Raw genomic sequence first — 11,488 nt, forward strand, 5'->3', positions numbered from 1 at the left:
TACACCAGGGGAGGTTGGTTCTGGAGGAGGTTTGTGTGTGCAGGTTGTGCTTTGTGCACAAACAGCCAAGAATGCCCAATGTTTTCCTGTCACCATGGATGTCCCCAAAACAGGCCAAGATCTTCAAAGGATAGAAAAGCATATGGTTCTTGACTCCAAAACTTTGGGTTTGTATTTAACAAAAGGAGCAACATGGTAACAGGTACCGGGGAGAGATCATGATAAATTCCAGCCAGGGTTAATTTAAGCACAGCCACAGCTGAGGCCTGTTAGAAGGAAACTGCAGATGCAGAGAGAGGTATTAATGTCTCAGTTGTTGAGAACATCATAGGACAAATGAAGTTACAGTTAAAAGAGTAGTAGGACTGCCAAAAGGCATTTTATGAGGAACTTTGAAAATTTATGAGGAACTTTGAAAAAAGAGACAGTACAACTAGTTTAATCAGTAAAACAATATAGCATAAGTTGCAAATGAGACAGAAGACTACTCAATAAAAATATATTAAAATATTGTTTAATCATAAAATAGAATTACAACAGTAGCTTATTAGGATGAGAATCTTTTTAGCACAGCAGAAAAAAGTACCATCATACATTTAAAGTAAGTTTCAAGGGAGAAAAAAGATCAGTTTTAAAATATTCCATGTATTTCAGTAGTTTTTAATCCTTTCCTGATGAAAGATTGTAATGGGGTTATGGTTTCCAAGCAAAAGATGCTGAACACCAGAATAAAACCTTCAGACTTGTCTTGCTTACGCCAGCCCTCTGTAATCCATTCTGAAGAGGGTATTTAACCTGCAAATGGATATGGTGGAACTCCTTTCACCCCCAGTCCTGTTATCTGTTAAAACACAGAAAAAAAAAAAATAGAGTGATAATTCACCATTATTAGGTGCTTGGTTTCCTTACAAAACTAGACATGCTTTAATTTAGAAAAGGACTGTGTACTCCAGCTTGACATCCTACTATATTTTGCACACATCAGCTCATCATAGACTGGAATTTCAATGCATGCTCTTTCTCTAAAGCTCAGTAATCACAGGCCAGAGTCCATTCCCCAAAAGCCTCTTCTCTTAGATACTGCTAAGCCTTAATTCTGCAGTTCACAATGTAACCTTCAGCATGCACACACAAAGAGCAGGGCTTTAAAACAAATCCCAGTGGAGCGATTTTTAAAAGAGATAACTTACTGATAATTAACTAGAAAGTAAATAAAAGCAGATGCTTTTATCTGCCTCTGATTAAGATATGTAAGTATTTACCCATCCTTTCCATAAATAGAAAATGCAAACAGTGTTGGGAGAGGGAGAAGGATAAAGAGATGATGGCATCGAAAATTTGCACTATCAGCATTGGTACAAAGTTTAAACCCCCAAGTATCTTCAAACCTCTAAATGTGTTTAACTTTCTGCAAGAGGAACAAAAAATACCAACAGCAGCTTAACATATATGACCAATGTTCTAACAACTGCCTTTTTCCAGCTTCCCAGCACTGCCAACTGGAGTTCTGCTACCTGAAAAAATCAGGAGTGAAACAACAGCTTTCTAAAATGAAAGGAGAAAGTATCATTCACCTTGAAAATCCCACCAGCCTGCGGTTGCCGTGAAAGCCACTCTTTATCCATCCCATCACTGGCAGAAGTCACAAACATTTCTGAATAATCCTTTCCTCCAAAACAGCAGGAAGTTGTTTTGTCTACGGGAAGCTTCACAGTCTGGAGTCTTTTTCCTGCAGGAAAACATGCATGGTGTTTCCTGTTCATCGACTTAGAACAAGAAATTTAAACAAATTATCACAAATAACCTTTGTGGAGCCAGATGTTCTGCAAAAGTGAGAACCAAGGCTGGGAGAGGTCCCACCCTGACTGACGAGCACCATGACAAGGAGAAACCAGACTTCTGCGAACCCCATTGTTGATGATGTATCATTTGACAAGTTTCAGTTTCAGGTATCACCGACAAATCCCACTTCAATCTCAGCTTGTCCTCTAATTAAATGCTAACATCCACAGCACAAACACGTATCTGAGCTCATCATCTAGGCTGTCCATGGAGTCAATGGAAATGGGATAGAATTCCTCTCTAAAACAGGTCACATGAATCACGCCCTAGACCTGCTGACTTTTCTACTTTCAACCACAAAGGCAGCCTGGAGCGAGCAGACCTCGCGCAGTGCTACGGAGGCGCACCTCCTGCTGCACCTCTGCTGCCTGCGGTTAGGGAAGATTAATTCCTAGAAGCTTTTCCTGAAATTTCAACAGTCTTCCAAATCAAGCTTGCATAAAACAGGGATCATGGGACATGTGTGATGTTTATAGAAAATTAGTGGTACCATAAATAATACTAGACAAACAAATAACGACGGTCTTAATGAGGGTGGTGAACACATTGCCTCCAGCCCTAACCAGAAGGCTGTTGAGACATCTTGCAGCAGATTTTTCCAAAATTTCTGCTAATTCTGGGCAATAACAGCCTATTCCCATTATGCCTATTTTATGTACCTACAAGTGAATTAATTTCTCTTTCTAAAAATATGCACATGAATTTCCTTAAAATATGTGTAATTTCTCTGTCCTCCCAATTGCATGTGCAAAGGGCTTGGTCCCCTTACAGCAACCAACTCTAGTGATGTGTGATGTGTTGAAATAGCAGGATGTTGGGAACCTAGAAAGTGACTAACACCAAGTCTGGGAGAAAGTAAGTAGGAAGGGCATTCAAAAGGAAAAAACATGGACTGTAGGAAAAGGGGCATGAGCCCCAGAGACAAGGAGATAGAACCTGGTTGCAGGTGTAGAGTGCTCTCAGTGGATAATAGCCTGGAAGATATCATTTACAAAGGTCTGAGGTGTCTCCCTGGAGTTTCAAGAAAATCTGCACCTGGATGCTCTACAATCTATCTGGAGTATTACTCTGTGCTTGGTCTCTATTGAAGAGACAAATATAGCAAATCTTTTTGACACTATAAGTGTCAAATGATGCTGAAAACAATCATTAGGAAGAACTATATAATATTTAATTACAGTTTAGATTGAACATTAGGAAAAATTTCTTCACTGAAAAGGTTGTAAAGCATTGGAACAGGCTGTCCAGGGAAACTGTGGGATCATCATCCCTGAAAGTATTTAAAAACTATGTAGATGTGGTACCTAAAGACATGGTTTAGGGGTGGACTTGGCACTGCTGGCTGATGGTTTGACTCCGTGATCTTGGAGGTCTTTTCCAGCTTTAATGATTGCGGGATTCCAATTTAAAGAATAGAACTAGCAGGTCACTGAGTGACCAGAAGCTGTGACAAGACTTGGTAACCTGTACATTAGACACCTCCTGAGTCCTCTGCAAACCCCAGGGATCAGCCATCAGCCTTTCTCTGTAGCACATCCTCAACCTAAAGGCAGCAGCCATCTCTGCTAAGGAAGCTTAGACCTGAAAAGCTGCTTCACCCTGATCCTCAAAACCTTCACTTAGGAAAGATGCCAAACAAACAAGTTTCCTGGTCCCATTACCTTAAAAACAAAGTCCAGGCTTTGTTATCATTGAAACCTGAAAATCCCTCACGTGCTTTGGATGAGCTCTTTATTGGTGGATGTGTCTGCACTGGCTGACAGCCATTCAAGCCACACTTAATGGCTATTGTGCATTAAAAGAGGCTCTCATAGAATTATCTTCAAACCTCACTGGGTTATCTCCCTAAATAATTACAATTCATTCAGAATTCAGGAAACTGCAGATTTTAGATATTACTTTAAAATGATAGTGTGAGAGGGCAGGTAAGCATGAGATAGTCACAAAATAAGGTGGCTCTTTTTGACATGGACACTTACCCTGTGAAACTTCACAACACTGTTCTCTGCAGGTGCTATGACAGGGGTGAGGGGGAGACAGAACAGGTTCATGGAAGAGAAGTACACTGAGAAATACACTACCAACACATCAGTACCTCATCCATCTGTGAGCAGAGTTAAAGACTGGGAGTGCATCAGGGATATGTACTCTGCCATCAATATTCCTGCTATCCCTACACATCTGCTTATGGACACTATTCCTTCTAGCTTTCCCATATGAAAACACCTCCAAAAGGGAGAAGGAAAAGGAAAATAAGTGAAAAAGTGGAAAAAAAGAAGGAAAATAAAAGGCAGGAAAAAGGCAGAAACAGTGAACCAGAGAGGAAAAATTACTGAATCTACTACATCAGGAGGGTATTCAGAGGGCTGGTGGATGTCACCAAGGAATGCTCTGCCCACCAGAGTGAGAGGATGTGGGTCCAGAAACAAGTCCCAGCATTGCTGGCATCTCCCAACTGGAGCTTCCTTCTCCCTGAGCTGGGGTGCAGACTCTGCACAACTGGAGAGTTCCTACAGGTTGGCAAGACTTTGGATGGGTACAGATCAAAAGGTGAGGGGGAAAGCAACAGTGTCCCATGGGACTTGTAATAAAAGCCAGTAGGCTGCCCAAAACACAACACTAAGCTGAAGAAACAAGACTCAAAAATGGCAGAAGTTCCAGCAGAGTCAGAAGCAAGGCTGGTGCACGTGTGCCAGGGTCTGCTGCATGCTGCACACATGGCACTGGCATCCCTGAACCCACAGTCCCACAAAACCCCAAGCCTTCTGCTAGGCTCCAGAAGCATGCCAGTGCAGTTTCTCTTCTGCTGCATGATGCAAACTTGTGCTGTCTGGGATCTGACAAAATCATGCTCCCATTGCCACCCAACAGCCCTTTGCAGTGAATGTGGTTCATTTCCCTTAAGTGCTTTACATGTGCTTTCTACCCAGAGTAAATCATCCCTGGCACATCACTAGAGTCCAAATGAGAGCAGCAATGAACAACAGACTCAGACAATGGGCACACCCAAGACATTACTGTGGGAATGATAAAATGCTGTGGAATTCATTAAACATTTTTTAATTATTTCATTGCAAAATTGATCGTACAAGTAAATTCCAACAATAAAAAAGATGTTGCTGGCATCATTGTCCCATGGGACTTGTAATAAAATCCAGCAGGCTGCCCAAAATAATATACTAAGCTGAAGAAATAGACTGCAAAATGGTTTTAAGTCATCTTTCCCATTTATCAATGAGATAAACATTGGTCTTAATTTTGGAGGATGCTAACACAAACAATTCACAAGCAGAATGATGGTCTCCTTAGTGACTTTATCTTTTCCAACAAAACAGATGCTGGGAACAAAGGAGACATATCTACAAAGGTAATTTTTTAGATCAGGGACATAAAATTGTTTGAAATTATAAGAAAAATTTTAAAAAAAAGCACAGTTTTAAAAAGGAGCAGATACACTATTTCTGTGAGGTGAAAAAACTCCACCCCTCACTCTTTGTTTTTATTTCTTCTTTTGGGTTTGTTTTGTTCTGTTTTTTGTTTAACACAAAATTCCAGTCCATCTGTTGCAAGGACTTACCTGTCTCGGGGTCAAGGCGAATCACTCTCCCACCATCGTAACAAGCCACCCAGAGTTTGCCTTCTGTGTCAATGCACATCCCATCAGGAATGCTCTCCTCTTTTTCCAGTTTGTATATACTCCTACGGTTGCCTGCAGCATAGAAAAACCACAGAACTGAGTGAGACAGTTGTTAAAATTTTTATCAGTCACAGCTCAGCAGAGTTATTTGTACTATTATTTTCAAAAGCTGTGCTGAGGCCCTGAGTTTTTTTTTCCCATGAAAGAAATAGATTGTGTCTGCTGCCCTGTTTGTTTTCTGAGACAGTTGTTTCTCAGCATGAAAGCCTGTGGATCAGTTTCTATCCATTGAAAGTATAATCCTTCTTTCTGGCATTCATTTCTAGTGCACCACTCGTGTTCCCTACTTACAATATTAAATGAAATAACTGAAAAAATTCATGTTAGATATATTCATAAAATTAATTACTTGTTTTAAAAGCAGTTTGAATAATTTCAAGTATGGGTTGCTCCAGCTGGAGACTTTTCAAACAGTTTGCTGGAACGTGCCAACAGTCACTGTTTCAACACAAAACTGACCTTCAGATCTATAAACTGAGAGCTTACATAAACACAGAGTTTGGGGATAAAGCATCAATTTCAAAGGCATACTATTGACCAAAAAACAAACAACTCTATCTGGACTTTTATCCACTATTAGTAAAGAAAATTAAACCCAACTTTCCAACATTGTTTATTTTATGCTCTGACAACTTCAATGCTCCTCATCTGCAGCAACACTTTTAATGAGTTTCCTTTTTGCTGCTGGGGATTGTCAGACTGCCCACAGAAAGAGCGAGCAAGAATGAGTGAGAGAGAGAAGTACCCTATTTCCTAGGGAAAAAATCAGATATAAGCCACAGCAGAGAGACATTAGGACAAGGTGCTACACCCAAAATTGCTTTAAATTCAGAGCTGTAAACTAAATATCAAATTGGCTGAGCTCTCTAAAAGAAAAATACTGCAGCCTGTGTACTCAAAAGCAAGTTACTAGTCCAAGTCACCGGAATTTTTCTTTTGCCCAAGCCTGTAGAAGCCCTCAAGGCTTTTTGTTTTAAATTAATGAAGGAAGCTTTGAGTTACTGCTACCATTGTTGCCTTGTTCTTTCTGCAGAATCTTCCTTTAGTAGCTTGTATTTAAAAAAAAAACAGGTTGAAGAGTGAAAAAATATCTAGAGAAGCTGGCAGAGGTTTTGTGCAAGACTACGAGCTTGCTGTCACTTTGCCTGTGCTGCCAGTAACAAGAAAGACGCAGCCACAGGAAGAGACAGGTGAGATACACTTTGTCCTTTTCGCTGCAAGATCAGATATGCCTTGTGTTTAATAACAGTAGTACAGATTGCTACTCCAAGTGCCAATTTAAATACTTTATAGTATTACCAAACGACCCTGACTGGTTTGAGCCAGGAGCCTACGCAGACAGAGGTTAATATGGCTTCTGTTCATCCCCCAAAGCTCTGATCATCTCTGTGTAATGACCAGAGCAGAAACAAACACCACCACCTTCAGGCACAAACAACTGGTTTAGAATACAACCATTCATACCAATTTTTCCAGTTTGGAGGTCATAATCAAAGGCATCCACGGAGTAGGACAAGCTGTCAATGTAGAAGAAGGTTCTGTGATCCAGGGACCAGTCCAGCCCATTGGAAATGTCCACCTGGCCAAAGTGCTTCACCACGGAGAGGTCGGGGAGGAGCGTGTACAGAGAGCCCTGGCGCCTCTCCAGCACGGCAGGACGGATCTCCTCTGCCATCGTACCTGTGACAGCCAAAGGGGAAAAGCAGGTTCAGAGCCAATGGACTCCTCTCCACGTTTGGGGACAGCCCCTCACTACCATGGTGATCACACTGCCAGCAGAGAAAGGGGGGGCTTCTGAAATTTGAGGAAGAAACTGAGTTAAAAACAGAAGGAAAAGGCAGACTTCCAAAGTGCTTGCTTTTAGCAGAAGGTGGCAAAACACAGCCTTTGTTCTTTTGTTGAACGTTTCTGCAGCAGAAATGGTGTGCAGCATGATTCCTGCAAAATGTTTTATTCAGTCACTCATATATTAAGACAGGTGTGGCCAGCATTTAACTTACAATAAATCCTAATGCCTTGTAGAGCTGAGAGAGTGGAAAAAAATTACCTCCTCCCTCAGAATGAGTTTCACACTAAAGACTCTTTTAAAGCAAATCTCATTTTTACACGTTGAAGTTGGCAGCTGAGACTGGCTCTTGAGAGTCTGGGTAAATGCAGGTTAAGTCAGGTCTTGGGACTGAATGACACAGCAAAGCACAGAATGGTGGTTTGAAAATCAGGAGGACAGCATCACAGCTGAGGCTGGGGGCACCTCTGGGCATCATCCAGGATCACCCCCTGCTCAGAGCAGCATCAGACACTGCGGGTTCCTCCCACCAGTGTTGGGCATTGAAGATCTCCATGGATGGAGACTCCATACTCTCTCTGGACAACCTGTTCCACTGTCTGGTCACCCCCAGTAAAAGAGTTTCCTTACATTCATACAGAATTGGCTGAGTTTCAGCTTGTGCCCACTCCTTCTGGTCTTTCAGTGGGCACCACTGAGCAGAGCCTGGTCTCCAACTCTTTTACTCCCTCCTCAGTCAGGCACTTATACATACAGGTGGGATCCCCTGAGCCTTCTCATCTCCAGGATGAATTGTCCCTTAGTTTTTAGAAGCAATATTCTGAGTAATGGAGAACAAACCACACAATATAATAAATTTCCCACTGGAAATGTATTTTCTATTGGCACCCTTCAAATCAAGCAGCTGACAGGAAGGAGGCAAGGCCAGTATCTTAAACTAGGCAGGCTCGGTGTAGTCAGCCTCTTTTTTTTAACAAAACAGCCCAGATTAGATAGTGCCCAGGTGATATAAACAAACCTGTAAGTGGATTTAAGCTCGTTTGAAGAAAACAAAAAAAATCCTCACCTTTTAACTGTGAAGGAAAACTTGCTGCATCTACAACTGATCACTGCCTCTTATCACCAAAACCCAGCAAGCACCAGAGGGAAAAAAGAGACTGCAGCATACCTGCAAAATACCTCCCTGCAGGATCCACCTTGCCATCATTGAACCGGGTGTTTGCCTTGTCCTTGTCCACTTGAGCAATGGTGGTTACCAGCTCCTCTTTCCATTTCAAAGCAGCAAACCTGGTTCCCAGGGTGATGACATAACCCCCAGACTGACGGAGAGCCACGGAGCTCACAGGGGCATCTGGAAACGGGGTGAAATTGAAAAGTGAGATGTGCCATGAAGAGACATTTCTTTCCTGCCCTCTTTAGACATGCCAACTGAACTCAGCAAAACCACAGGCAAGAAAAACATCCTACTTTTCTATCAACAAAACTGATGTTTAAATACATAGAAACAGATTATGCCACATGAATTTGAGTATTACCACTGCTACCAGGAGCTATAATCATTACCAGCACCTAGTTGTGCCAGGTGCTTTTTGAAAAAATAAGTATAAAAGGGAGGACAGGAACATATGCTTTTCACAATTGCTTACTGTGTGGGCTCTCCTCTCTCCAAGGGAAAAATCAATTGCCACAAGAGCTCTAGAGCAACGGTGTTTATTTAGCACAGCTCCTGTGTAAATGAGCCCTGAATGATGGAGGCAGAGTATCTCTGCACTGGGACAGGTCACACGGGGCAGGGAGATACCCCTGTACCACACTGTGCTGTGCCACTCAACCTCCAGCAGCACCAAAAACACACCAAGGAGTGGCAGAGCTCCCCAAGAGCTCAACAAAAGAGAAAACTAGTTCACACTCACTTTCCATGACTCCACTTGAGCTATTATGCATAAAACCTCAATTACATGTTATTATAAAGGAATTAGTAAAAGAAAACAGTGAGTGCAAAGACAACATTTCTGTAAAAGCCTACAATCAGATGCAATCTAAGGAATAATAACTTTAGGCAGGGCAACCAAGTCTGGCATAGTGTTTTCTATGAATGGCACTAATCACTAATTTTTTAATTTAAAACCGAAGCATTTCTTGCATTTATAGCTTTGCAGGGGTATAATTAGGTAATACTTTCACAGACACTTAGCCACCACTGGGTACAAGAGGAACTGCTCCTTCCCAGCTGTTTGCTCATGGCTCAGGATGCCCCTTCCCCTTGGAGCCCTGGCAGCAGCACCACTGTGACAGAAATCCAAATGCTATTTGTCCATCCCCAGCACTGGAGATGAACACCTGACTGCAAGCTCAGCTCTAGCAGCTGAGGGCATTTGAAAGTTCTTTCTAACCATGTAAAGTTATAAAGGGCATTTTAAGTTGTTTCTAACATGGGGTTGTTGTAATTCTCTTATTAAAACCTTTAATAATGAATAATTTCTCTTAGTTTCCACTTTGGAAGCCTGCTACTATAATAACATGGCATTCTTTAGTTGTTTGGGGGTTGTTTTTTTTCTTTTAATTGTGGCATTTCCAAAGACACAGCTATGAATCATAACTGTTTTATTACTAAAGAGAGGAAACAATTTAAAAAAAAATAAAAGAAAAACAGGAGCTACTTCAGCTGCTCTCCCTTCCACATCTCCAGAGAGGCTAGAAGCAAAAGACTACACCTTTGAGAGTAGATCAGTCTGGGGGAAAGGAGATGCACACTCCCTCAGCTAAGCTAAGAGGAAATAAGTTTGGGAAGCAACACTTCCAAAATCACCATCAGGCCTTCTCTCATCTTGAAATTAGCTACTACAGTAATTTGGAAGGCAGATAAGCCCAGATCAGTTTCTAGTGAATAATGCGAACAGCTTATAGGTAAGCAAAATTTATTTTCACCAAGTGTTATTGAAGATGGGAAAATAATAAATTGCACTGAAAGCACTTAAGGAGCTGTCTCCCAACACAAATATTTACTCTATCACATCCAGCAGTAAATCTGCAATCCTTTTGTAATGTGAGTTAGCATATCTCTTCCTTTCTGGAAAAAATACTTCAGCCATTGAGACTCTAGCTGGCGACACCGCTACCTTAAAAAAGTATCACCTTCTTAAAGCATTATTGGAAATCATCTTTCATAATACAGAAAATGTTTCATGATACAGAAAATGTTATGAGTACTGATCATTCACATCAGAACTACTACAGGCACCAACAGAAAAACTTTACCTCTGGGACAAAGTACGAGTAAAAGAGAGCGAGCTGAGGACAACTTACAGGGAAAGGAAATAAATCAAACATAACCCAGTACTAAAAATTCATAAGGAAAGTTCCCAGGACTAGGTCTGGTCTGTATCTAGTGTCTCCCAGTGTGCTGTAGGGAAGGGTCTCCAGATCTGAGCCAGTGCAGCCGCCGAGGGACAGAGCCCGAGTGCCAGCGCGCAGCTCCCGCACCCCGGGAGGGTTTTCCAGGGCTCCCGCACCCCGGGAGGGTTTCCAGGGCTCCTTACCCAGGGCAATGGCCTGTGCTTGCCGGGTGACGGGGCTCCAGCGGCACACCTTCCTGCCCGTGATGTCCACGTAGAGCAGCGCGCCCTCCCTGTCGTCCCACACGGGCGACTCGCCGATCCTGCAGCCCTCGCCGGCCACGCACTCGATGCTGACAGACGACATGGCCTGCGGGGAAGCGGCACCGCGTTACAGCCCGGCCCCGCCGGGCCTGCGGGAGCCAGCCACCAGCGGGAACGGGGAAGGAAAAAAGAGAAAAAAAAAAAAACAAGGAGAGGGAATAATAAAATAGAGGGGGGAAATTGAATCGGGGTGCGGGCGGGCGCAGGGAGGTCAAGGCTGCTCCGCCGCGGGCCCGCCCCCGCATGCCCGGCTGCTGGGGCGCAGCGTGTGTGTGCGTATGTCTGTGTGGGTGTGTGTGTGGGTGTGCGTGTGTCTGTGTGGGTGCGTGTGTCTGTGTGTCTGTGTGTCTGTGTCTGTGTGTGTGCGCCGCCGTGTCATGTACACACGCCGTGTGCGGGACTCTACCTGCCCGCCTGCCCGTGAACGCGGCAGAGAAGAGCAGCAATAACAATCATCAGTAACTCACGGTAGCAAGGAAGCGCTATTCCCAGCCCGCCCCGGCC

The 11,488-nt window shown here is 43.0% G+C and overlaps 1 protein-coding gene across 1 annotated transcript; it reads right to left on the reverse strand.

The window, feature by feature from the left end:
* Positions 1 to 548: 548 nt before the first annotated feature.
* Positions 549 to 11,488, reverse strand: LOC128934307 (regucalcin). Its single transcript, XM_054271819.1, has 7 exons — positions 11,452 to 11,488; positions 10,865 to 11,030; positions 8,494 to 8,676; positions 7,004 to 7,219; positions 5,420 to 5,551; positions 1,575 to 1,729; positions 549 to 841 (listed from the first exon to the last, which is right to left on the reverse strand). The coding sequence occupies exons 2-7, from the start codon at positions 11,025 to 11,027 to the stop codon at positions 791 to 793; spliced, it is 900 nt and encodes a 299-aa protein (XP_054127794.1). The 5' UTR covers positions 11,028 to 11,030; positions 11,452 to 11,488; the 3' UTR covers positions 549 to 790.

This window comes from Melozone crissalis, unplaced genomic scaffold (genome assembly GCF_028551555.1).
Source record: "Melozone crissalis strain CALT ecotype California unplaced genomic scaffold, PUWL_Pcris_2 ptg000013l_1, whole genome shotgun sequence".
NCBI lineage: Eukaryota > Metazoa > Chordata > Aves > Passeriformes > Passerellidae > Melozone > Melozone crissalis.

What these genes read in the sequence shown, in the direction of transcription:
- LOC128934307 (XM_054271819.1), bottom strand. Translation starts at nt 11,027, where the DNA reads ATGTCGTCTGTCAGCATCGAGTGCGTGGCCGGCGAGGGCTGCAGGATC. An exon ending in AGCACAGGCCATTGCCCTGG is followed by an intron (nt 8,677 to 10,864) that starts GTAAGGAGCCCT and finishes CCCCGTTTCCAG; the next exon opens with ATGCCCCTGTGAGCTCCGTG. An exon ending in TGCAGGGAGGTATTTTGCAG is followed by an intron (nt 7,220 to 8,493) that starts GTATGCTGCAGT and finishes TGGCTGTCACAG; the next exon opens with GTACGATGGCAGAGGAGATC.